This window comes from Antedon mediterranea, chromosome 2, assembly GCF_964355755.1.
Source record: "Antedon mediterranea chromosome 2, ecAntMedi1.1, whole genome shotgun sequence".
Lineage (NCBI taxonomy): Eukaryota > Metazoa > Echinodermata > Crinoidea > Comatulida > Antedonidae > Antedon > Antedon mediterranea.
This window is the reverse complement of record NC_092671.1, coordinates 4,684,524-4,711,459: the sequence shown is the minus strand read 5'-3', so window position 1 is coordinate 4,711,459 and position 26,936 is coordinate 4,684,524. Positions and strand designations below refer to the sequence as shown.

Here is a 26,936-nt window from a genome sequence, read left to right as displayed (position 1 = left end):
GTTTTGATCGAAAACTTTGACTGGAAGTCAAAGTTATTTTTTTAACCAAAAAAATGTCTGTATTTCAGTTAAATTATTTTTTTTTCAACTAATTTTTGGTGAAAGTTAATAACTATTATGATGCTTCAAAATGATCCACTTTTTGTTGAAATCTTTTTTTTTTTTGGAATTAGTCAAAGGGATAATACATCTTTAATAAAATAGACAATTTAATGAAATCGCTGCATTAAACTTCTGTTATTCTGATTTTATTATACACAAACCAAAAAATCACAAGAAATCCCAGAGAAATGGTAAATTGTAAGATTATCTGCTACACAGAGCATATATATAATAATAATATAATAATCGTTTCAAATTAATTAATTAAATTTCAGTATATCACCGGGCGGTTTAGAATTAATGTTCTTTGCCTCTTGTGTTTATATATATAAAAGTATCTCTTCGGAGATTCCGCTTCGTGAATAAAAATACTGAATAGATGAGGGTGTATCAATTTGATCTCTGGTGCGCGTGCGTACAACTGAGGACTAGTGCTGTTCCGCCGTACCACGCCGAGAATGTTAAAGAGTCGCTATCCAATCGAGTTTGAACAATACCATGAAAGCCACAGTGGTCTAATGGTTAGGACATCTGCATATCAAGCAGGCGGTCCGAGTTCGAGTCTCGGTTGGGGCGACTTTTTCTCATTCTCACAGATATTTCCTCATCTTTATCCTTTCAATAGGAACATACTCCCAGATCGGTAAAATTATTCCATTGACTACCAAAATTTAAGTTTCAATATTAACCGCCATTTAAACTTTTTTAGTCTCATTCCAATTTTGTTTATATCTCTACCAAGCTACCTTCTTTGTTTTCTACTCTTATATTCTTTTATTCCTGTCCACCCAGGCAGCACTTGCCAGCTTTATACTATGACGTTATCCATATTCCTTCACTTGCACTGATGAAGGGCTAGTGTTGCCCGAAAGCTCTGCTAACTTTTCTGGCTGTTTTACTTCTCGTTTTGATTTAGCTTTTCGCTTTTATTTTGTATCTTCATTGAGATCCAGCCACTGATACCCACAGCATTATCATTTTTTCAGTAATTTGCCTTTGGATTTATATAGCAAGTAATAAAACATTTAAACGATTGAGTAATCATGTGATTGACTAAAGTGGTCTAAGGAAAAAAAAAAGATTAACGCCCGTATTCTTAAACCGGACTTTAGTCGTAGTTCGAGCTAAAACTAAAAAAATGACGTCATTTTAATTCATAAACCGAACTTCAACTAAATCACCGACTAAATCAGGCCAACCTCGACTAAATCGAGACGGATTTTGATCGATTTTTTTAGTCCTGGAGGGGGCAGACTAAATGGTCGACTAAATGGTTTTTAAACGATGTTTATAAAAAACGTTACAGTCATTGAGTTGTTATATTGGCCAGATATTGAAGAATGAAATATCTATATTTATATTAGCTTAATTAAATATACATTGGTATAAATTATAATAATGAAAATCATCTTTATTTACAACTGTATACAAATTACATTATTTTCTTCGCGCAAGTCCGACTTGAGCTACGTCACGCCATAGCGACAATGGGAGATGCGGCAATTCACCACGCGATGGAATGTTTAGGGCGCCTAGCTCTTTCCTTTCACGCTATGAAGTGCGTGGTTCGTGGCGATCATAGTTTGTTGGGGGCCTAGAAAATATAAAAGTTACCGTACCGCCATGGTTTCTAAATATATTTTTAAGATTTTATTTATTGTTAATCAAATATACTTCACTGTTAAATTAATACTGATATTGTTCTAATAATTAACGATTAAAATTATTTTTCATGTATATAGTCCTGATGCGTAAAAAGTGTTGTAAGAAATGGAAAGTGATATCAATCAATGCGCAAAATTTCGTCTGCTCCTCAAATACTCTCTTGTCATTGGCCAATGTATAGCCTTTGTTACCCAGACGTGTGCAACTCGACTAAAAGCTCGACTTCATTAAGTCGAACTGCAAACTTCGACTACTTCGTTTTTGAATCGAATTTGAAGTAATAGCTCGAACTACGACTTTTCCAAGTCGAACTTCGAACTACGACTAAAGTCCGGTTTAAGAATACGGGCGTAAATGTTTCAGGTTTGCTTATTTGAAAAGATTGGTAGAGAAAGCTTCTAATTCTTAACTTAAATTATTATCTCATTTGTGTTTCAGTTGGTGTTTGCGGTGACACCGAAAGAAATGAGGCTACCGGAAAAATCACCTCTCCTAACTATCCTAAAGTCTATCCTGACAATCAAGACTGTGTATATGTAATATCCATACCAGATACTGATGGTTATATCCAAGTTGAGTTTTACAGTTTTGATCTTGAAGATGGGTGAGTCATTATTAAGTAAAATGTAGCACAAAAACTCTGATAGCAAGTAATATACCAAAAGTTCAAAGAAATATATTTTCATTGGCATTTAAAACCAATATATTTTTGTTGTTTATAGGCACGATTTTCTTTTAATGGGCCCTGGTGACATAGCAGATAATAACATTGAGCAATATTATACTGGCAAAGCACTTCCTATTCCTGTCGTCATAAAAAACAATAAGATGTGGATTCGCTTCTTCAGTGATGAGTATGGAACCGCAGGAGGATTTGATTTACAATATGCAACTGGTAATTTCTCACAAAAAGTTCTTTTTAGAACCCCTATAAATTAGACACCTAGCCTAAAGTAAATATTAGGTGTCCCATTAATGGGGGTGTATCCTGATTAGGGGTGTTGCCTGTGGTGTTAACGAAAACCCTGTTTTCTACTAGGAGAATATGTTCTCGCGAATTGAAAGCACCAACTTACATGCATTCATGTTTCAGTCTTCCAAATCACTCTCTACACATGTGTATAACCTAACGCTTTTGCTTTGCGCGAACCAATTTGCCTAGTGGAAAATTAGTTTGAAATTGCCAAAACATTTAGCATGATTTTCCTGATATTTGTTCACAGGAAAGTGGATCCTTTAATAGAGGTTTCCCAAAGAAGGGCTTCTTTGGTTTCATCTACTAATCTTATTTTATGTTATTCATTTAACTACTAAAGTATTTTATGTCCAGTTTCCTTCGCTATGCTGTCTTCTAGCTGACTCTAGTTAGTCATAACCGCTTTTAGTACATTCAGTTTTTACTCTTTTTTTTATGTTCAATGACAGATATTTTTCTCTTTTTTTCAGTTCCTGGTTTTACCACCAAGGAACCTGGTATGTCCACTTTTGTAGATCCAATAGACGTCGGAGGTACTTTGGTAACATTTACTGAGGAATCATATGAGTCTGTAAGTACTATTTATTTTACTGAAGAAATTTAATGTCAATAAAAAATTAAAATTAGTAAAAACGTTCATCTGGATCACTGTATAGTATTTTAAGTAAATTTTCTTTTGGATGATCCAAAAAATTAAAATATATGGAAATTGTTTAAAATCAAAGTTAGGGAACATATTATGTCGCCATTGAATGTGAATCAATTGTAAAGTAATTTTAACTTTTTGTACTGGTTTTTCTTTTCAAATGTATTTTTATGTTTTTTGTTTTTTTTTTATTGAAAAGATGTGTTTTGAAGTTTTCATAACTGATTAATAATGTTGTATTATAGTTTATTCATTTTCACAACCTACCAAATAGTTAAAGGGGAAGAAAGAAGGTAGAGGAAAAACAAAAGTTGCACAGAACTGTCATTGTGTGATGTGCTTCACTAGCCCTTATATATTATATATATATATACCATTTGTTCTTACAGTTTGATGAAGAGAAACAATTGGCGTTTGCCGAGTCTTTGGCGGAACAGGCAACTGACTTTTGTTCCGAGAGTATTCTAGCTTGTTTAGCTCCTCGTGAATCTGTTTACAAGTATGTTGTAATTTTGTCTGTATTACATTTGCAAAGCTACTTAAATTTGTCTAGTAATTAGTATTTTTAGTGAAGCTGAAGCTTGGTGTTAAACGTGTGTGCCTTTCAATTCATAGGGCCAGGGTTCAATCTTGACCAAGAGTGCCAGGGTTCTAACTCAAAACTTTTTCAACTCTACTCCAAGACAACAAAAACAGTGTTTATCTTGTATGTTATATTATAATCATATCTATTAGAGAGATTGATGTTGTATCTATGTACTGTCATATTATTCAGAAACAATAAATGCAAATTTTCAATATTTCATATTTAGATCAGATAATATTGAGTACTACTCGTTCGTCCAGATCAACTCAAACTTGGAGGTTAAATTTTGGATAAGTGACCCTACCAACAACAAAGTAGCCGCAATGACAACTGAACAAGTACAGGCTATGCTCTCTGAGAACAAAGATGGTAGCGAGTTTGAGTACATCATAGGGCCTGTTGAGAATCCAACACCGGTGGACGCAAACGGTCTTCAACCATGGGCTATCACCCTGATCAGTTTCCTTGCTGTGTGTTTAGCGGTGATGATCTTTGTTGTAGTTAAAGACAGAAAAAGGTAATAAAGTATAGTAAATTAAAAAAATTGATACTATCAACATTACTGTCAAGTGATATAGTAGTATAGTCAATTCTGTCACTAATGTCAAAATGGTGATACAGTGCAGTACTGTATTATACAGAAAACTACATACAACAACGAAAAATTGATATGAACTCTGTCATTTCTGTCAAAAAAGGTGATACAGCAATATTATTCAACTGTGATTACTGTCAAAAAGGTGATACAGTACTGTAACTATACAGTCAACTCTCTTATTATTGTCAAAAAGGTGATACAGTACTGTAATTATACAGTCAACTCTCTTATTATTGTCAAAAAGGTGATACAGTACTGTAACTATACAGTCAACTCTCTTATTATTGTCAAAAAGGTGATACAGTACTGTAACTATACAGTCAACTCTCTTATTATTGTCAAAAAGGTGATACAGTACTATAACTATACAGTCCACTCTCTTATTACTGTCAAAAAGGTGATACAGTACTATAACTATACAGTCCACTCTCTTATTACTGTCAAAAAGGTGATACAGTACTGTAACTATACAGTCAACTCTCTTATTACTGTCAAAAAGGTGATACAGTACTGTAACTATACAGTCAACTCTCTTATTATTGTCAAAAAGGTGATACAGTACTGTAATTATACAGTCCACTCTCTTATTATTGTCAAAAAGGTGATACAGTACTGTAACTATACAGTCAACTCTCTTATTATTGTCAAAAAGGTGATACAGTACTGTAATTATACAGTCAACTCTCTTATTACTGTCAAAAAGGTGATACAGTACTGTAACTATACAGTCAACTCTCTTATTATTGTCAAAAAGGTGATACAGTACTGTAACTATACAGTCAACTCTCTTATTATTGTCAAAAAGGTGATACAGTACTGTAACTATACAGTCAACTCTCTTATTATTGTCAAAAAGGTGATACAGTACTGTAATTATACAGTCCACTCTCTTATTATTGTCAAAAAGGTGATACAGTACTGTAATTATACAGTCCACTCTCTTATTATTGTCAAAAAGGTGATACAGTACTGTAACTATACAGTCAACTCTCTTATTATTGTCAAAAAGGTGATACAGTACTGTAATTATACAGTCCACTCTCTTATTACTGTCAAAAAGGTGATACAGTACTGTAATTATACAGTCAACTCTTATTACTGTCAAAAAGGTGATACAGTACTATAACTATACAGTCAACTCTCTTATTACTGTCAAAAAGGTGATACAGTACTGTAACTATACAGTCAACTCTCTTATTACTGTCAAAAAGGTGATACAGTACTATAACTATACAGTCCACTCTCTTATTACTGTCAAAAAGGTGATACAGTACTATAACTATACAGTCCACTCTCTTATTACTGTCAAAAAGGTGATACAGTACTATAACTATACAGTCAACTCTCTTATTACTGTCAACAAAGTGATACAGTAATAATACAGTCAACTTTATCATTACTTTTGACTATACTTTTTGATTTGAAAAACACAATTGATTTGACTGTCACAAAAAGAAATACGTTGTTCTCCGCATCCACAATGAATTAACATCAAATTAACATAACATTCGGTTGTCGTGAATCAAAAGCTCCCTAATATAAAAATACTACAAAACCGCTATATATACAATAACGTTAACACAAATGCTTTTTGTTTTTTTACTTAGCTCAAAAAAGGACTTGAATAATAGTAAGTTTGACCTTGAAGAAATGCAAGAAACAGAGAGTAAGTACAGTACTTAGAATTATTTCTATAAATCCTGAAACGTTTTTTGTTGTTGTACATCCCACAATGAAATAAATATTAGGAATTATTGTATGGTTAAAGATATATTGTCCCCCTAAAAAATAATTATTTAAATTTTTTTTTTTGAATATGCCATTTTAATATCACATAATAGTTATTCACTATGACCAAAAACTTGATCAAAAAAAAAAAACATTTTCCACCAAAAAAAATGTAATTTAAAGCAAAATATACCTAAACTGGAAGACAATGGTTTTTGGTTGAAATTAACCATTTGTTTTGTCTTTGTATAAGTGAAATAATTATTTTTGATGTTTTTTTTTCTACAGAAGTGAATAACTTTATTAAAACTGTGAAATTGCCTATTCAAAATCTGATTTTATTAATCTTAATTTTTTCATGTTTTTGGGGGACAATACATCTTTAAGGTAAATGTAGTGTCACATATGACGTTTTACACTAGCATCTGTCTAGGTACAGAGATGCAAATCAGTCATACTTGTTTCAAACAACATCTCTGTGGTTGTATGATATTTTAGCACATTATTTTCTGATATTTTTAGATAGCAATATTAGTGATACTCCACAAAGGTAGGAAAACATATTTTTCAAATTATTATTTTTAATACAGTAGGACCCTTCCTTTGGGACACCCCTATTCATGGTACACCTCTATTAAGGGGACACCTATTTAAGAGACACCTATTTAGGGACAACTCTCTTCAGGGACACCTCTTTTTAGGGGCACCTTTATTCAGGGGATATTTCTTTTGAAACAAATGATGATTTACAAACAACCCTCTTCAGACATTGTTGGGTCATGTAAGTGTCCCCTTCATAAGAGTTCTACTGTATTAATGTTAATGCATTTATATAGCACATTCCACATTATTATAGATAGTCCCAACTGCATTAGCATATGTCATTTTCCTGATCAATTCCTTCTGTCATTATCATATCAATCTGTCATTTGTTTTATTGTTGTTGAATTCTGTTTTTTGAATTATTGTTATGTAAGCATGCATTCATATCAAGTCAGCTGGCTTTTTTTCTGCAAGCACCAGTTTAATAGTTAATATTCAAGATGACATTATATCTCATGTTACTCGATGGGCCTGTAAGCGGGAGGCCAATCAAGCGATCGAGAGACATATTTTTCTACAAACAAATTGAAATGCACCCGATTATGGTCGATACATGTAAATTATTTGATTTTATATCTAAAATGTATGCAAATGATTGTGACTACATGTGAACATGCGGCGAACACATGATCGGGATCGGTTCAACATTTTAGTTGTAAAGGAAGGTTTAAGTTGAACATTCATGCATGAGTAATCTTCACCGCATCACGTTTTGCTTTTGCTAAAAAAAAAGAGAGATATCATGTGCAGTTTGTTAGGTTCTCTTACCCCTTTTTCCAAAAATAATAATATCTATTCAATTTTGATTGATTTGTTGTAGTTTTTTAAATTATGTATTGTGGATTTTTAATTTAGAATCATCATTGTCGACTTCGTTGTTGTAGTCATCGTCAACTGTATAAACATTAATAATACACACAACTTTTATTTAAAGTCATAATCATTATTATCATTGTCATCATTGTTCAGACAATTAAAAAATAATAAGTCTTTATCATCAACATTACCATTCAGTATTGAATCCATTGAAACGTCATCATCAACATGAATATACTATGTTGATATAAAGTTTCAATACACCACGTATATTATTTCTGAAAAGAACTGTTGAGTTGAGAAACTCAACAGTTCTTTTCAGACTAATATGTGGTGTACCGCAAACTTTATCAACATTTGATTTCGCCATGCAAACCTTCAAACAATGAATATACTATTTGTTGAAATCATACTATACTATTTATAACAAATAATCAAGTGATCATAAAACCAAATATCCTTCTTTTAACATCATCTCATCCTCATTGTTATTATTATTAAATTCGATATTATAATATTTTCAATAGACGATCAAGTCAACATACATCAGAAATCTTCTTTGAGTCACCTAATGGTGCAACCAATGGTACAACCAATGGTGCAACCAAAGGTGCAAACAAAGGTGCAAACAATGGTGGCTTCCAACCGGACACAGTGCCGGACACATCGATGTCCGGTGTTACTGTACCTTCAGGGAGTGATAGTCTACCTCAAAATTTACCTGACGCTGTGGATGCTGCGTTATAAATCAACTTTTCTATTTCTTGATTTAGACTTTTTAGATAATTTTTAGGAAAAAATGTGAATGTATTATTAATTTATTGGATTTTTTAGTACATAAATTTTACAATCACATACATTCAGTGTACAATTGATATTGGTAACGTGTTTTAGAGACATTCAAAATACTGTTTTGTTTATAGTTAGCTTACCATAGAAGACCATGAATAACAATTAACAGACTGGGAAAAACTGAAATTGTTACCTCTTTTAAAGATGGTTAAAAAAAAAAAATATTTTACAATGCGAGTCGGATCGACGTTAGTGAGGCCAATTATAAATGAACAAGAAAAGCGAGGAGTCATTCATTTTTTAGAAAGTTATTGAATTATTTAGTAGATAAACTGTACAACTACATGCATTACATGTGTTTTTTAATTATTGTTAGCTTGTATTGTAGTTTAAAAAAGTTAGAAGAATAACAGTTCACTAAAGGTTTTTAGCAGATTTATTTAATATTGAAGTATAACAAGCTTAACCAAACAGAAGGGTACAACTTTACATTTTCCTGAATGATTTACGATATTTGGTTTCAGTTGAATTTCTTTTTTTAAATACCATACAAATAATATCAGTCTATCAACAAAACAGATATTCCATTTTATATTTTTTAAAGATTTTACAAACTTATCTTGGTCCATAACTCGAAAGTTAGTAATAACTATTTACTTGTTAGTTGTAATTTTAGTTGTCATTTATCTCCAAATTAATTATAGGTTCTCGGTGATAGTCTGGGTTATCCAGTCGTTAAAGTAGGATATTTTTGTGTAGACACCTGGTTTGGTAGCGATTGCACAATTAGTACCCCAACTGGTTACACCCACTAAATTCCATGCTCCTGTATCCGTCTGACGAACTAATGGACCTCCGCTGTCCCCCTTGAAAAGAGCATAATATTTGTTTACTAAAACAAGTACATATAATATCGTCAGTATTTAAGATACAAGTAATAATATCACTATGCACCAAAGATGGATGTGCACATGTTTAGAAAACACAGGTAATACATAAGTAGTAAATGAATAAATAATACAAGTAAACCTAAGAATCATTGGTAGTAAATGTAAAATAGATCGAGTTGTTTTCATTAAAATCTATTTAAACAGCTATTTTGTTTTCTTTGGTACCCTCCTTGTCTTTTCTGTTCTAACCCTCCTTGTCTTTTCTATTCTAACCCTTTTTATAACACACAATAAAAACATGGTACTGTATACTATAGGTGTTGTTTTTGCCACTCTCATATACAGTATTACGTCAATTGAACAATTACACTATACGTTAGGCCTGCTAACTGCTTTTGACAATTTCGACGTAGCTTACCAAGATTACGTAGCAATCTAACAAAAATGTTTGTCTTTGCGTTGCTGCTCTAGTGGGAACCAAGCATAAGTGAAAAGCCAAGCTTTAGCGGGTTAAAACAACCAATGATTTGGTATATTTACCGTACAAGTATCTTCCCCACCGTCTCCAGCACACATCATACGAATTGATATGTCTCCATTGTAGTAATTGGTGCTATTACAGATGGTGGTCTCGATTATTGGCACTGCCGCTTCTTTCAACACTGTTTCAAATCCGGTTCCTGTTAAAATATAACCATAGGCCTATTAGTGGGGAACCTAATGTTCCAAAAATCAGTTCCTAGCACCATATTAAAGAAGTGAAATCTCACTTTGGGCATTAAAATCCAACGGAAATACACGAGGACCTTGACTGTAAAATGCATACATGATATACGTTTTTAATGGTGGCCATCTTGGAATTCAATATGGCTGCCATATGCTTTTATTATAAATTGTACCATTAGACTGATTTATCATAACATTGTAAGATTTATCACACAAATTACGTTCGTACGTGGTTTAAAATAGAAGCTACTATCAGTTTTGAGTAAAAAATGGGGGCCATTTTGAAATCCAAGATAGCGGCCAAAATAGGGTCGGGAAAAATTGGCCCCCAGTTGCAATAAATTCTGCTGGTTGAGCATTAAAATCTCACGGAATTACAGTAGGTTCTCCACTATATCTTGTATACAAGCTGCGATTATTTTATCAATATAGTGTCCTACTGATTCGAGTATGCCGTTCAAATCTCACGTATAACACAACAAAAATTCGTACTTTATTTACAACTACGGCATCATTTACGGTTATACATTACATAATAATAACCATTTTTGTAAATTAATCATGCATGACGAAGAGTAACTAGTGCCATCACGTTATCAGACCCTATACATTTGTAACTTTAAAGACTTTAGGGCGCAATTTTGATAACTGGGAATTATAATATGAGTGTTCATTGGTATCCGTAGTGCAAACATAATGCAAAGTTGTAACCTTTTGTTTCACCCCACCCTGTGACGATACACTCGTTGCCATTTGGGTAAACATCCATAGCCTCTGGTAAACAAACAGGTCGAACATAGTCTGTGATGGTGGCTTGTTCTTGTAGTTTGACCATTGCGATATCATAGTCATTGTAAAAACCCTCGTTGTACTGTTTGTGCATGATTATCGTCTCCACTTGATAAACCTGTTCATGCTATCTGTGAACTGTTTGTTGTGGCTTCCTAAATGTAACTTGTATGATGATGCATAAGGTTCACTGGTAAAGAAAATTGAAACCATACATTTAGGCTAGAATTTGCATGATTCCGTTATGTTATAATGTTACTACCCTTATGTGTGGTTCTCACTTTTGACACAATGCATTCATTTACAATATCGAGATTCATAATTTTACTAACCAAATGTGTTTCAAATGGCCCAGTTATAGCCAAGATAAGTAGGGATACAGTAACTTTTGCGTTTCTGCGTTACGTTACTTGATAATACTATTTATTGGCGTACCATACGGTATCGCATATGTTTTGTATAAACAAACAATATCCATTATGTATAACTTAAAGCACGAATTGCAAACGGCAATTGCTGTTTAAACGTTTAAACCTTACACGCAAAGATTGATATGACATTGGTTTTGACATGTAATTAATGTACCTCTTTCCCTTTATCATTTAATACTTGCTTTAGAGCAACAATGTGTATAACATATTTTCTAAATGAAATATTTATGCGACGTTAGCTACGTTTATTAATTATTTCTACGAAACTGAGTGTTTAATATTAAGCATTATATCCTGTAAAATGCTTCAATTATACGTAATTTCCGGCTCTCTTGATTTTAGTGAAATAACCATTTTGATCATTTTGCCAAAATATAAACCCCACCCCCTCAGAGCCTTACACCGTATCATTATGACACTACTTAAAATGTGAGTGCATCCTCACAAACACACGTAAATAATGTCCTCTTCCAAGCATGTTATGAAAAAGCATTTGCTATCCCAGTGAGCCCCATGGCAAGTGTAAGCTAGCGCTTATGAAAAGAAGTAGACATACTACTTAATGTCCGACTTCAGTAGCCATACTACTTAATGTCCGACTTCAGTAGCCTACAATTTGAACCCCAACATTAAGTCGACCAGTTTGTAAAGCCGTGTCTACACTATTAAAATGTGATGTGCCCATATATGTATACGATGACGTCATATGACTACCATATTTGGGCACACCACACTAGCTTGATAGTGCAGTAATTCGTACAATAATTCGTACAATATTTCTCTAAACCTATTTAACCAAGTTGACTATATCTTACTATACAAAGCAATGGGCGGCTGAAACAATCCATCGTCTGTTTATCAGCGTCCCGCCACAGTTATGACTACCGGAGGATACCTTCGTGATTTGTACCTTATATATGAAGTATAAATAAATGCTTCAATATACTGTTTACAAAACATTTATATGCATTATGTAACCTGTAGAAACAGAGATATCGTTTCGCTCTATATATAAATTAATATATTTATTACTACAACTTTTTGAAGATTTTAGTTTGACCATGGATGGTTTAACTTTCATAACTTGTATTATAATGTATATAATATATGCGTACGTCGTTACTAGATGGCAGAGTACTGAAAATATATCGGATTTAAACGTGTAGTACGATGTATTGTAACTTACCTGCCAAGGCCATGCGCCTGGTTCTGCCGCGGTGCCACCAACAATCAACCCTTTGGTTACCACTGGCTTCCCACAGCCCAACCGATTTCCTTAAAAAACAAAAACGATAACTTTTTCTATAATATAGATTGTGCCACTACTTAAAAAAATGAATGGTGGTATCTGAGAAATAACAAGTTATTATGGCGCTACGTTTGCATCGTAGCTCACCACTTCACATTGAAGGATACCAGGGTCTTCTGCATCCACTAAACGTGTTGTGTGCCTAATACAATATTAGGAGTAATGTTTGCGGTAAACCATTCCCAACAGAAACCATTTAGGTTGAGGATGTTTTGGAGAAGTTTATTTTTGTTTATGAATAAATGAATATTTTACCTGGACATCCAGACTCGTCACTCTCGTCCTTGCAGTCAAATTTTCCATCACAAAGCTTTATACCATCAATACAAGAGTCATCAAGACATTTGAAACTTCCTTGAGGACAAGTGACTTGAAGAAAAAACATTATTTATTTGTGGCATACTAAAAAAAATAATGGTTGGTCTTTTTTAGTGCAGAGTTTACTGCCGATTGTCGGAAAATACTTCTTTTCCTTCTTCCTTCCTTCTCCATGTCTTCTTTCTCCTTCTCCCTTCCTTTCTTCTTCATTCTCACTGCCCTCTTCCTTTCTTCTCAATTCTTAAACTCAAAACATTTAGACAGTAATGCTGTTTGATATTTAGGGGGATATACCTTTTTCGGTGGCGTTATATTCTATCTTGAACCCAGTTTTCTGAACAGATGAACTACTGAGGAACATCACTGTCATCGAATTAGAAGACGAAACGAGAGGATACGGAAGTTTGGAACCGCAGAATTTACCAATAATTGGTGGTGATTCTTCCTCGATAGAACCGTCATAGACGAAGATGACGTCACGAGTACAATCGTTATCTTCTAAGTCGAAGTGTATGAACTTCAGAGTCACGAGCTGTAAAAGAAAATGTTTTAAATGTTGTAAGACGTTACTATCTAGATAATGGTCCAGAAAGTATTTCTACAAAATTTGATTTCGAAAAAATGTCATCAAACCAGCAATTGTGGTGACTGTTCCATGAACCTATTTTAGACGTTGCTGGTCCTAACGTTTGGAGTCCTGTGGATCTAGCCTACCTGCTGGTGGCTGAAGTATTTTATTCAGATAGTAAAATTTCTTTGAGAAAAGAATATTCTCAGCACATTTTCTTTAAAGCTTTACTCTTTTTTTATTCTTCCGACAGATGTTACCAATGTTACCAGAAGGAGAAAAAAATGTCTATGCTATATTCTTTTATTAATGGTTAAATACGAGAGTGAGTTTGTTTAAAAGAAAATGTTGATAGAATGGGCACATATACCTTTTCTGGATCTGTTGTAATAATCCATGTACATTCAGCATCCGGCTTATAGTGCGTTGATCCATCGAAGTCCATTGACGTTATTGTACCATGATTATCCGTGCGGTATTTTAGATCACCACATCCCGATGAGGCGGTTGCTGGAGGCGTTGGGTCTGTAAACAAGAATCATCAAACCTGTGTCATTTTAGTATAGGAGCTGTCGTGTGTATAATAATCTATTGATATTTTAAAAACGAAACAAAGATCATATTGTAGTAAACACACTTAATTGTTGCCATGCAGGTTTTGGTTCCATAACCGCTCAGTTTTTCATTTATCAAAAATGACTCATTTCATCGTCATTATCCGTTTTTTTGAAGAAGCTGCAAGACCATCGTTTTATCATTGGAGCACCACCCATTGACATGCAGTAGGCCTATTCCCTGTCAATCAGTAATTCTTGCAAAGCCCCACCCATACCCATGCGAATGCCAACTCCACAGTTCCTGTATTTGATACTTCGATTTTACAGCTTCTCGACTTGCAGGTAAAGACCAGTTCTCTTGTATATTTTTGCATACCTACCTGGTTTAATAATGAAACGATACGTTGCTTGGAATCCTAACTCATGACCACTATCGTCTGAAACAAATCCAATGAACACGTGATTGCCAGTGGACAGGAAAGGTGATGACGGCAATGTCTTCCCACAAATAAACTCTTTCGGAGCCCCCATTGGTTCTTTGCTGTCAAAGATGTACACAGCATCGTATCCACATTTTCCTGTTTTAGAATCCCCGACTTCTAGGAATTGGAACTCCACTTCGATGAACTAGAAGAATTGTTACGAATTCAAATACTCTTAATTTGATAACAACGCCCAGTTCAACCCTAAACTTGGAACCTACCTTTAAACGCAGCATATGAGATTATTTTGCATATTATTTAAATTAATATTGTGCGTAGTAAACAATAAACAAACATTATATGTAGAGTCTTGAAGAAGACATTTGACAAATTCAAATAAACAAAAATTGTCAATAATATAAGTTCTAGAGTCTTGAAGAAATTACAGAAAGGTAACTGGTCGTTTCTCACGGGATTGTTTTACCTACATAATCAATCGGCGCTTCTATCAACCACGTGCACATAGAATCAGCATCATAGAACGGCCAGGAAGGGTCAGCGAAATTCATAGTTGATACGGTTCCAAATGAATCGGTAAGATGCTGTGGTCCACCACATCCTGACGGTGTCGAAGAATATACGTTTTGTAGGCCTAAGGCTAGATAAAATAAGAAATATATTCAGTTTCTAACCTCAGTTTTTATGTTGATTAGAAAGTGTTTTGGCAGATTTATTATTTCTATACCATGCAAGCCTTTAAACAGAAAATAGGCTATATTGAAAGAAAATAGAACTGCAGTATTTGTAGTGTTGTTAATTCAGTAAACGTCTTAATAATGTGAGATGAGTTTATTTCCACTGTGGTGAATTAATTCCACGTGAAATAAAAGCGATGGTTTATGTGCATGCGCATAATGCCATCTACTTTTTATGATGTAAACAAATTCCCAAACAACCAGAATGGTTTGGTTTGCTTGAATAAATTGAGGAAAAACAAGTTTATTGCCTACCTCGCGCTTTAACAATCACGTGACGATATGTTGCTTTAAATCCTAATGCTTGATTCTGATTGGAATCGGATAAAAATAGAATGGAAGCGTAATTATAGTCTGACACGAATGGCGGTGACGGTATAGTCTGTCCACAAATCTTCTGAGCTGGTCCTCCTACTGGTTTATAGTTGTTAATAATGTATATATAATCCTGTCCACACGTTTTCCCAAAGTCAACGAAACTGAACTTAACTTCAACGAGCTACATTAAAGAAAAAACAGATTTAAAGTTAATATAAAATAAGTTGTCATTGCGCAGTTATAAATTAATTGAATTTTGTGTTGCCTATAACATGCATGTCAAGAAAGCATTGTCTACTTACATATCCAATTGGTGCTATTATGTTCCAAACACAGCGAGAATTCGGGTTATAAAACGGCCAGGAGGGATCTCCATAATTTGTAGATGTTATTGTTCCAAATGGTTCAGTAAGATTATATGGCCCACCACAATACTCATATTCTGTAGAGGAACACCTATGTAGGCCTAAAACTGTAAAATAAAGAGTGTAATATACGTCGTAATGGATGGGATAAAACCATGACAAATGGTTTGTTCTGTATTGGCCCCTTCTATTACACCATAAGTGTAATTACAATTAATGTACATCATACTATTTTGTCTTTCATAATCTTTGTTTAGGCCTACTCATATTTTTTTTAAACTCTATGCCTCTATCATGTTAAGTACAAAATATTTACATACTAGTATTTTAAATAATTCAATATACTTACCTAGTAGGAAAACAAACTTAAGAAGAAAGTCCATTACCAATGTAATTCACAGTGTAGTCGAAGTAAAATAGCGTGCGGTATTTATTCACAAATGATAATTATGCTTATTCTGTTTTGTTAGCGTCGTTTTATCTTGATTTCATTGTTTACGGTTTGATATTGTAACTGAGACATGTGTTTATCAGTAAGGCCTATTCATATGTTCATAGAAAATAACCCCAATATTACAGCTAACAGTGAGACTTCCTCAACAACTGACATAGTGTAGCTGTTATTTAGCTACCATAGAACCTCAAAAAGAAGAAGCTTCTTTGCAAGGTTTTACGGTAGTCGAAACTGTCTTGATATATTGGTTTATTTCTATGATCTGAACATGACCTATTATATGCTGTAGGCTACTCTTAAATTGAAAAAAGGGTAAACGAAGTGACATTTGACTTGGAAAATAAAAATTACAACTAAACAATTATGATTATCATTTTTTATTTACGCGCCTGTAAAGCTAGACAATTAAACTATTATAGAAGGTGTGGTTTGATTGTTATCTTGTTAGTTAATGATAGTATGTTAAAGGTCAGGTGCGGGCAAAAAATTTCTATTGATCATACTTTCCAATAATTATCGATCTATAGTTTCCCATATGTTTCATAATTTTTGGGGTTTTATTTGTGTTACATCAGCTTGTTGACAATTTATTATCAGTGGGGGAATAGTTGAAATTACACAGTAAAATCTGTATTCTTTTGTACACAAATGTTGTAAATAGAGAGGTATTTTTAAAAAAACTATGAAAAATAAACCGTGTGGTAAAAAATGTTATCAGATGACCAAATATAGGTAATATAACTTTAATTTTACATTTCTAGTAATTTTATTCAACCTCGGAGTTTTATTTTCATGCTATACGGTAGCAAAAATTATCCACCGTATATCCACCATCTTCTTTCACCTTCTGGGGGTTCACCAGACATATTATTACATTGTATTATTATTGTATTTGACCGTTTTTAAGGAAATTCATGTTTTTTCTATTGAAAATATTTGATTTATGTACAATTAACCAGATATTATATATAAAATTCATGCCTGTACCCGAGCTTTAAGGCTAACATTAGTGTATCTTCATGAAAACACAAAATTCATTTCACTTGCGTAGTGCCTTGTATCTATTGTCACGTTAGTGTCACCTCGCAGCGTCAATGGCGCGTTGTATTGAATTGGATTATATTGTTCATTAACAATGTATACATCGTCAGCATGTCTTCCACCTCCTTCTAGTGGTTAATGTAATACATCTAATAAGAAAAATACCAATTTGATAATGAATATTTAAGCGTGGTTCCCACTAGCGACGCAACGCAAGGACGTAACGCAACGCAAGTGAATTGACCAATCACAAGCGATGGCTTATTCGCTTGTGAATGCTGTCTATAACTTCGCTTGTCATTGGTTAAAACGCTTGCGTTGCGTTTACGTCCTTGCGTTACGTTCTAGTGGGAACCAAGCTTTAGGTTGACATAGGATAAGGACCGTAGGTCCAGTGTACACATCTGGCTCCTGTGCACACATCTGGTTCCTGTAAACCTAGTACATCTTTCTAGACGAATAAGGGGTTACCCCGGTGTACTATTTCACACACAGCCACTGTCACGTACTCATAATATACACTTGGCCCTCTGGGAAATCAGTCTTAGACTGAAGAGGCTACCCAGTATAAAGAATAAATAATAATAATAAAGAAAGCCTTTTTTTGTCGAAAATGAAACAGTATATCATGTTACAGGATAATAATACATTAAATTTGAATGGTATCTCGTCTTAAATTGAACAGAGTAAAAAGAAAAGACATTGACTAGCAAATTGGGAAATAAATACATCTTAAAATCGGTTCCATGTGAATCAAATGCGTTATTTTATTCACATGCGTATTTTAATTTTTGATTCCTGTTTCGCCTAGTGGACTATAAGGTTATAATTCTGTTCTCCATTACGCGAATTTATTCGCCCGATTACGAAATATTGACGCATGCGTATTTTTCCACCTACTTTTTGTGACGTGAAGGAATTACTCAACCAATCAGAACTCAGTTATGGTCAATTTGCTAATGGAACATAGGTTTTAAGCCTACCTGGCGTTTTAGGAATGCGACGGTATGTCGCTTTAAATCCTAAAGCTTGAGGACCAGTCGTATATGATATAAATATCATGGAAGCGTAATTATGTTCTGACACAAACGGTGGTGACGGTATAGTCTGTCCACAAATCGTCTGAACTATTACTCCTACTGGTTCATAGTTGTTAAGAATGAGTATCGAATCCTCTCCACATGTTTCGCCAAAGTCAACGAAACTGAACTTAATTTCAATGACCTAAATGAAGTTAGAACAAAACACTAAAACACATTACTTAAACATTTGCTTTTATGTTCTTCAGTTAACGAGCATTAAATAATTATTTGTAAGACCACATAATAAGACTATTTTGTCCCAGGATTTACATAGTAAATTGTTCAAATAATGATTTTAACAAACTTGATTAAAAAAAAAACATGTGATTGGAAACAACAAACATGTGATTGGAAACAACAAACATTTGATTGGAAACAATAAACATATGATTGAAAACAATAAACATGTGATTGGAAACAACAACAAACATGATATTGAAAACAACGTGATTGGAAACAACACACCTGTGATTGGAAACAACAAACATATGATTGGAAACAACAAACATGTGATTGAAAACAACCAAATGTGATTGGAAACAACAAACATAAGATTGAAAACAACAAAAATTAGAAAGAGAAAACATTGCGCATGTTAGTTAGAAAGATTGATCTACTTGCATATCCAACTGGTGCATATATGTTCCAAGTACAGCGCGACTCCGGGTCATAGAAAGGCCAAGATGGATCTCCAAAATTCGTAGACGTTATCGTTCCAAATGGATCAGTGACATTATGAGGACCACCACAATACTCATATTCTGTAGAGGAACACCTATGTAGGCCTAAAACTGTAAAATAAAGAGTGTAATATACGTCGTCATGGATGGGATAAAACCATGACAAATGGTTTGTTCTGTATTGGCCTCTTCTATTATACCATAAGTGGAATTACAATGTACATACTATTTTGTCTTTCATAATCTTTGTTTAGGCCTACTCATATTTTTTTTAAACTCTATGCCTCTATCATGTTAAGTACAAAATATTTACATACTAGTATTTTAAATAATTCAATATACTTACCTAGTAGGAAAACAAACTTAAGAAGAAAGTCCATTACCAATGTAATTCACAGTGTAGTCGAAGTAAAATAGCGTGCGGTATTTATTCACAAATGATAATTATGCTTATTCTGTTTTGTTAGCGTCGTTTTATCTTGATTTCATTGTTTACGGTTTGATATTGTAACTGAGACATGTGTTTATCAGTTAGGCCTATTCATATGTTCATAGAAAATAACCCCAATATTACAGCTAACAGTGAGACTTCCTCAACAACTGACATAGTGTAGCTGTTATTTAGCTACCATAGAACCACAAAAATAAGAAGCTTCTTTGCAAGGTTTTACGGTAGTCTAAACTGTCTTGATATATTGGTTTATTTCTATGATCTGAACATGACCTATTATATGCTGTAGGCTACTCTTAAATTGAAAAAAGGGGTAAAAGAAGTGACACTTGACTTGGAAAATAAGAAATTACAATTATCATTTTTTATTTACACGCCTGTAAAGCTAGACAATTAAACTATTATAGAAGGTGTAGTTTGATTGTTATCTTGTTAGTTAATGCATGGACCTATATAGGTCCATGGTTAATGATAGTATGTTAAAGGCCAGGTGCGGGCAAAAAATTTCTATTGATCATACTTTCCAATAATTATCGATCTATAGTTTCCCCTATGTTTCATAATTGTTGGCGTTTTATTTGTGTTACATCAGCTTGTTGACAATTCAGTGGGGGAATAGTTGAAATTACACAGTAAAATCTGTATTCTTTTGTACACAAATGTTGTAAATAGAGAGGTATTTAAAAAAAAAGTATGAAAAATAAACGGTGTTGTAAAAAAATGTTATCTAATGACCAAATATAGGTAATATAACTTTAATTTTACATTTCTAGTATTTTTATTCAACCTCGGAGTTTTATTTTCATGCTATTTTTAAGATTTTTTCCACCATCTTCTTTCACCTTCTAGGGAGTCACCATGTTATTACATAATATTGTATTTGACCGTTTTTAAGGAAATTCATGTTTTTTCTATTACAAATATTTGATTTATGTACAATTAACCAGATATTATATATAAAATTCATGCCTGTACCTGAGCTTTAAGGCTAACATTAGTGTATCTTCATGAAAACACAAAATTCATTTCACTTGCGTAGTGTCTTGTATCTATTGTGACGTTAGTGTCACTTCGCAGCGTCAATGGCGCGTTGTATTTAATTGGATTATATTGTTCATTAACAATGTATACATCGTCAGCATGTCTTCCACCTCGTTCTAGTGGTTAATGTAATACATCTAATAAGAAGAATACCAATTTGATAATGAATATTTAGGTTGACATTATAGGATAAGGACTATAAACCGTAGGTCCAGTGTACACATCTGGCTCCTGTGCACACATCTGGCTCCTGTAAACCTAGTACATCTTTCTAGACGAATAAGGGGTTACCCCGGTGTACTATTTCACACACAGCCACTGTCACGTACTCATAATATACACTGGGCCCTCTGGGAAATCAGTCTGAAGAGGCTACCCAGTATTAAGAATAAATAATAATAATAAAGAAAGCCTTTGTTTGTCGAAAATGAAACAGTATATCATGTTACAGGATAATATTTGAATGGTATCTCGTCTTAAATTGAACAGAGGAAAAAGAAAAGACATTGACTAGTAAATTGGGAAATAAATACATCTTAAAGTCGGTTCCATGTGAATCAAATGCGTTATTTTATTCACATGCGTATTTTAATTTTTGATTCCTGTTTCGCCTAGTGGACTATAAGGTTATAATTCTGTTCTCCATTACGCGAATTTGTTAGCCCGAGCAAAAAATATTGACGCATGCGTATTTTTACACCTACTTTTTGTGACGTGAAGGAATTACTCAACCAATCAGAACTCAGTTATGGTCAATTTGCTAATGGAACATATGTTTTAAGCCTACCTGGCGTTTTAGGAATGCGACGGTATGTCGCTTTAAATCCTAAAGCTTGAGGACCACTCGTATATGATACAAATATCATGGAAGCGTAATTATGTTCTGACACAAACGGTGGTGACGGTATAGTCTGTCCACAAATCTTCTGAGCTATTGCTCCTACCATGGAGTAAAGAATAAGACTCCATGCTCCTACTGGTTTATAGTTGTTAAAAATGAGTATCTTATCCTCTCCACATGTTTCGCCAAAGTCACCGAAACTGAAGTTAATTTAAATGATCTAAATGAAGTAAGAACAAATTAAAATGTATAACAAAACACTAAAACACACTACTTAAACATTTGCTTTTATGTTCTTCAGTTTTCTGGTGATTTTAATGGCTTATTAAATTTTGTTTTACGAGCATCAAATAATTATTTGTAAAATCACATAATATGCCTATTTTGTCGCAGGATTTACATAGTAAGTAAATAAGACAGCTTTAATTGTACAAACATGTGATTGGAAACAACAAATATGATTGACAACAAAAAACATGTGATTAGAAACGTAAACAACAAACATGTGATTGGAAACAACAAATATGATTGAAAACAAAAAAACATGCGATTGGAAACAACAAACATGTGATTAAAAACAACAAAAATGTGATTGAAAACAACAAACATGAGATTGAAAACAACAAATATGAGATTGAAAACAACAAACGTGTGATTGAAAACAACAAACGTGTGATTGAAAACAACAAACATGTGATTGAAAACAACAAACATGAGATTAAAAACAACAAACATGTGATTGAAAACAACAAACATGAGATTAAAAACAACAAACATGAGATTGAAAACAACAAATATGAGATTGAAAACAACAAACATGAGATTAAGAACAACAAACGTGTTATTGAAAACAACAAACATGTGATTGAAAACAACAAACATGAGATTGAAAACAACAAATATGAGATTGAAAACAACAAACATGAGATTAAGAACAACAAACGTGTGATTGAAAACAACAAACATGTGATTGAAAACAACAAACATGAGATTAAAAACAACAAACATGAGATTGAAAACAACAAACATGTGAAAGAGAAAACATTGACGCGAAAATAAGTATTGCGCATGTTAGTTAGAAAGATTGATATACTTGCATATCCAACTGGTGCATATATGTTCCAAGTACAACGAGACTCCGGGTCATAGAAAGGCCAAGATGGATCTCCAAAATTCGTAGAAGTTATCGTTCCAAATGGATCAGTGACATTATGAGGACCACCACAAAACACATGTTCTGTAGAACAACTCTGTAGACATGAAGCTGTAAAAATAAAGTACAAGTATAAACGGTTCTATATACCAATTAAGTTATTATAACCAGAGACACAATTGACTATGTCCATGAATTCAGCGTTAGTTTTCATACTAGTATCGGTGGATCAGTGTATGTATGCATGCCATGGTCGTTGATCTTGGTTTTCTACTCTTTTTAACGAGTTCACGAAATTGCATAACTGCTTCTGTTTTTATGTATAGGCCTATTGCGTAAACTTAAGAAAACTTGTTTGCTTTTGTAGGCCTCCTTGTTAATATCATACAGTGAAATTGTATTGTAGGCCCTACAGATATTTATTGTTTAATCCAGGTCTACTTGTTTACACGCCTGTGTTGTCTTTGATAGGTATACAATATTTTCATATCTACATATGGGGAGGAGAGTATTCACCATTACAGCATATGTTAATATTATATATTAATAGATTATTGTAAAAAATAACTTCCTCTAATTTAGTACCGGTATAATCTTAAAATAATTTAAAATGATAGACTTACCTAATAGGAAAACAAACTTAAACAGAAAGTCCATGACAAATGTAATTCATAGTTGGGTCGAAGTAGAATAGTGTGCGGTATTTATTTATAATAAATGATATGCTTACATCTGTTTTGTTAGCATCGTTTTATCTTTATTTCATTGTTTATTCTTTGATAGCTTTACTGAAGCATGTGTTAATCTGTTAATATTTCACTCGAAAAATGTTGACATTTGAGTTTAATTTAAACATTGGTAGGTTGAATTAAATTCACCATTATTTTGTGTGTTTGATACGATTAAAATTGTGCAAATTAGTTACTAACCTAATTTGAAATGTTGGTAATTTTTGTATAACTTCCTATGTTTAACCAGGTAAGAATATGTAATTTTATATTATTTTCATACAAAACTTGATGGTTGTTTAGAGTTATATGGACAATACCTAATCTTTTCAAGTTGAGAGCCCATTTTATTAAAGAAATAAAACCCGCCACATAAAAATAGCATTTAACATAATATTTTCAATAGATTTTTATTCAATTCAATTGTTTTATTTCGTACATTTTTAATGGCTTGGAACTGCAAAAACATATTATGTAGAAATTGGTTTTAACATTAAATGTCGTTAGCTTCCATTCTCTTTGCGTTCATTTCTTCTTTTGGTTAAGGTAATGAATCTATAAAAATAAGAAATACCAATTTAATGAAAGACATAGAATACCATGGAATAGCCAGAAGCTGATGTAACATGTTATAATAGTTAATATAATAATAATAAGAATTATTATATAATGTTATGGCATCTGGTCTTAAATTCAAATGTAACTGTAATTACAACATATGTATCTATAACTGCAATTTCCAAAATGTTTTATATAGGCCCATGTCCACGAAAAAAGTCTTTGGGCGGCTTGTTTAGTTTTCTACTATAGGCGAATTCCACGTATATAAAAAGCTGTATACAGCTATCATAATTTCATAAATGCGCAACCAATCAGAATTAGTTCACCAAGTGGACAACAACAGGGTTTATGCTTACCTGGCGCTTTAACAATGCGACGATAGGTTGCTTTGAATCCCAATGCTTCATCACTAAAATCTGACGAAAATAGAATGGTTGCGTAATTGTAGTCTGACAGGAATGGTGGTGGTATAATCTGTCCGCAAACCTCTGCAGCTACTGCTCCAACTGCTGCTTTGCTGTTATAGAGGTAGATGTAATCTTGACGACATGTTTTCCCGAAGTCAACAAAACTGAACTTTATTTCAATGAGCTAAATCAAAGTTAAAATTAAAGTTTAAAACAGGAAAATTTAAAACGTTTCGGTTGTTCGATTTGTAGACCTATAGGCCCTATACATTATTTATATAACTTGCCTGAAGATTTAAAGTTTATTGTGTATTTTAAAAATGTTTTAAACAAAGTATAAGTGCGGCGTATTGTTATAATTTACCAAGAACTTATTTATCTGATGATGTACATAGTAACACATTAGAAATTGGAACGATTGGTTTCAATCTAATACTTGAAATGATTGGATACGACAATCATTTAATGTAAAAATAAGAACATTGTGCAAGAATGACACCGCATCGAATTAAAGCTTGCGCGTAACATGTATGTCAAGAAAGCATTGCTTTAACTTACATATCCAAGTGGTGCAAATATGTTCCAAACACAAGAAGAATTCGGGTCATAAAAAGGCCAAGATGGATCTCCAAAATTCGTAGATGTTATAGTTCCAAACGGATCAGTAACATTGTGTGGCCCGCCGCATTCTGCAAAATCTGCTGCGGAATAATGAATCTGCAAAACTGTACAATAAAGGGTAATGAGCTATTTAATTATGTATACGAACGAAGTATTTGAATGAGTTGAGTTTTGAATGGACAGTTTACATATAATGGGAAGAGAGACGAGATCTACAAGTATCTTAAGTATCTTCTTGTTCCATGGATTGTATGGAAGATTCACTATTTTATTTCATCACACACTTAACAACAAGTAAGCCACATGATCAAGTAAAGGATCGGAAATATACAATTTATTTCTAAATAAAATAGAAAATATGGAACTGATAAAAGATGAAGATTGAGTATTGCCACAAGTGCATCTAACAGGCGACACTTATAAGTCTTGTTTGGAGAAACATATCTCGCCCCACACCCTACCATGTCAGTCTTTTCTCAATGTACACTGAATGAATTTGGCTGAGATACAGTAATTGTTTACTTTGACGTGTAACTTTAAATCCTATCTTCCAGATTGTTCAGCTTTCCCTTTTGTTGCGTATAACTGAGACAGTTTGTGTGTAGGTATCTTTGGTGGTGCCACACTATGTAACTGTACTGTATCGTTTCCTGTTATACCGTACTCCATATCGGCTTACTATGTCTAACTGTAGGTCTATACTATGTATGTATAAAATATATCATACTGTACTATGTGTAGTTGTTCTTTAGATGGGATAGCATTGTATTATCAACATTGGTTGTTAGAAAGTAATAATACATCTAGGGAACACATTTGAAGGAACGAGAGCAGCGAGGAAGTGGAGAGAGGGAGAATCAAATGGATTGATGACATCGAGAAATGGAGCTTAACAACTTCTTACGTAAAGGCAAAGAGAGTGACAAGAAATTGTATTAGAGGTAGAGTCAAGGTGACAAACCTTCGTATCGAAGACGGAATAATGATGATCAACACGTTATAAAATTCATAATATAGACTTACCAAAGAGGAAAACAAGCTTAAACAGATGATGATCCATGACGAAAGTAATTCACGGTTTGTTTGAAGAAGTGTTAGTAGGCCTGGCTAATTACGTTGTAATGATATGGCTATTTTTATCAAGTCGTTATCTTTATTCCATTATTTACCCTTTGATATTGTAGCTGACAATTTATTGTGTACATTTTTATAACCGTCGATTGATAGTGAATGGAAATGTATACTTTTTTTAAAATCCACAAATTGATTCCTAAACTAAATTAACGTTAAAGATATCGCTTTCTTCCAACATTTTACCCGATTCTCAATAGCCCCTACTGTATCTCCACATACGAAAATATTTTTTCAGTATCTCAGGAAAATTCCGTAATACAAAATTGCATATGTATCACATTATGATACGGGGGAAATCTAGATACAGTGAGAATAGTTGAATATACCGATATCAACATTTATTGACATTGAAATTTACCGACATTTAAATATATCAAATCTAAATTTATTGACATTGAAGTTTACCGAAATTTAAATATATCGATTTGAAATTTATTGGCATTGGAACAGAATATAATACAGAATCTAACTATATATTGAAATATAATAATATTTGAATTTTAATAATTTCTATAATTAATATTGAACAGAAAAATAGCAAAACAAATACAATTTGCTCGGAAATTCAAAATTATAAACGATCGACTGTGTATATATATAATATTGGATACACTTTTAAATGTCAACATTGAAAGCTGTGCTTTATTTAAAAAGAGGTAATACAGAATCAAATCGTTTAATTAAAAATGTGTACATCTCCACTTTATGTGTTTTTTAAATTATAGAAACTTCCTAGAATCCTCTTTCATTGAATAAATAAATCGTTTACCAGATGAAATGGC

The 26,936-nt window shown here is 33.1% G+C and overlaps 3 protein-coding genes across 3 annotated transcripts in view; 1 reads left to right on the top strand and 2 right to left on the bottom strand.

Annotated features, from left to right (window-relative positions):
* LOC140039195 (uncharacterized) overlaps nt 1-9,226 on the top strand; it is a 34,517-nt gene extending 25,291 nt beyond the window's left edge. Inside the window, exons 42-49 of the mRNA XM_072084790.1 lie at nt 2,206-2,371; nt 2,490-2,662; nt 3,214-3,314; nt 3,779-3,888; nt 4,202-4,492; nt 6,181-6,239; nt 6,824-6,851; nt 8,248-9,226. Of these exons, the coding sequence (XP_071940891.1) occupies nt 2,206-2,371; nt 2,490-2,662; nt 3,214-3,314; nt 3,779-3,888; nt 4,202-4,492; nt 6,181-6,239; nt 6,824-6,851; nt 8,248-8,467 (1,148 nt within the window). The 3' untranslated portion in view covers nt 8,468-9,226. The remainder of the gene's footprint in view (nt 1-2,205; nt 2,372-2,489; nt 2,663-3,213; nt 3,315-3,778; nt 3,889-4,201; nt 4,493-6,180; nt 6,240-6,823; nt 6,852-8,247) is intronic.
* Nucleotides 9,211-11,101, bottom strand: LOC140039193 (serine protease hepsin-like). Its single transcript, XM_072084789.1, has 3 exons — nt 10,840-11,101; nt 9,943-10,082; nt 9,211-9,378 (listed from the first exon to the last, which is right to left on the bottom strand). Exons 1-3 carry the CDS (start codon nt 11,009-11,011, stop codon nt 9,211-9,213), a joined length of 480 nt encoding a protein of 159 aa, XP_071940890.1. The 5' UTR covers nt 11,012-11,101.
* Nucleotides 11,102-12,317: 1,216 nt separating this feature from the next.
* Nucleotides 12,318-26,080, bottom strand: LOC140039192 (cubilin-like). The gene is made up of 17 exons (XM_072084788.1): nt 26,044-26,080; nt 24,958-25,124; nt 24,349-24,583; nt 22,644-22,814; nt 21,497-21,682; nt 19,159-19,328; nt 18,439-18,679; nt 15,898-16,067; nt 15,533-15,776; nt 15,011-15,180; nt 14,481-14,727; nt 13,914-14,068; nt 13,399-13,507; nt 13,102-13,215; nt 12,913-13,026; nt 12,535-12,623; nt 12,318-12,353 (listed from the first exon to the last, which is right to left on the bottom strand). Exons 1-17 carry the CDS (start codon nt 26,078-26,080, stop codon nt 12,318-12,320), a joined length of 2,655 nt encoding a protein of 884 aa, XP_071940889.1.
* Between the last annotated feature and the right edge of the window lie 856 nt (nt 26,081-26,936).

What these genes read in the sequence shown, in the direction of transcription:
- LOC140039193 (XM_072084789.1), bottom strand. Translation starts at nt 11,011, where the DNA reads ATGCACAAACAGTACAACGAGGGTTTTTACAATGACTATGATATCGCA. An exon ending in AGGGTGGGGTGAAACAAAAG is followed by an intron (nt 10,083 to 10,839) that starts GTTACAACTTTG and finishes ATATTTTAACAG; the next exon opens with GAACCGGATTTGAAACAGTG. An exon ending in GTGGGGAAGATACTTGTACG is followed by an intron (nt 9,379 to 9,942) that starts GTAAATATACCA and finishes GCTCTTTTCAAG; the next exon opens with GGGGACAGCGGAGGTCCATT.
- LOC140039192 (XM_072084788.1), bottom strand. Translation starts at nt 26,080, where the DNA reads ATGGATCATCATCTGTTTAAGCTTGTTTTCCTCTTTG. An exon ending in TCGCATTCCTAAAACGCCAG is followed by an intron (nt 19,329 to 21,496) that starts GTAGGCTTAAAA and finishes TTTATTTTACAG; the next exon opens with TTTTAGGCCTACATAGGTGT. An exon ending in TCGTTTCATTATTAAACCAG is followed by an intron (nt 14,069 to 14,480) that starts GTAGGTATGCAA and finishes TCTTGTTTACAG; the next exon opens with ACCCAACGCCTCCAGCAACC.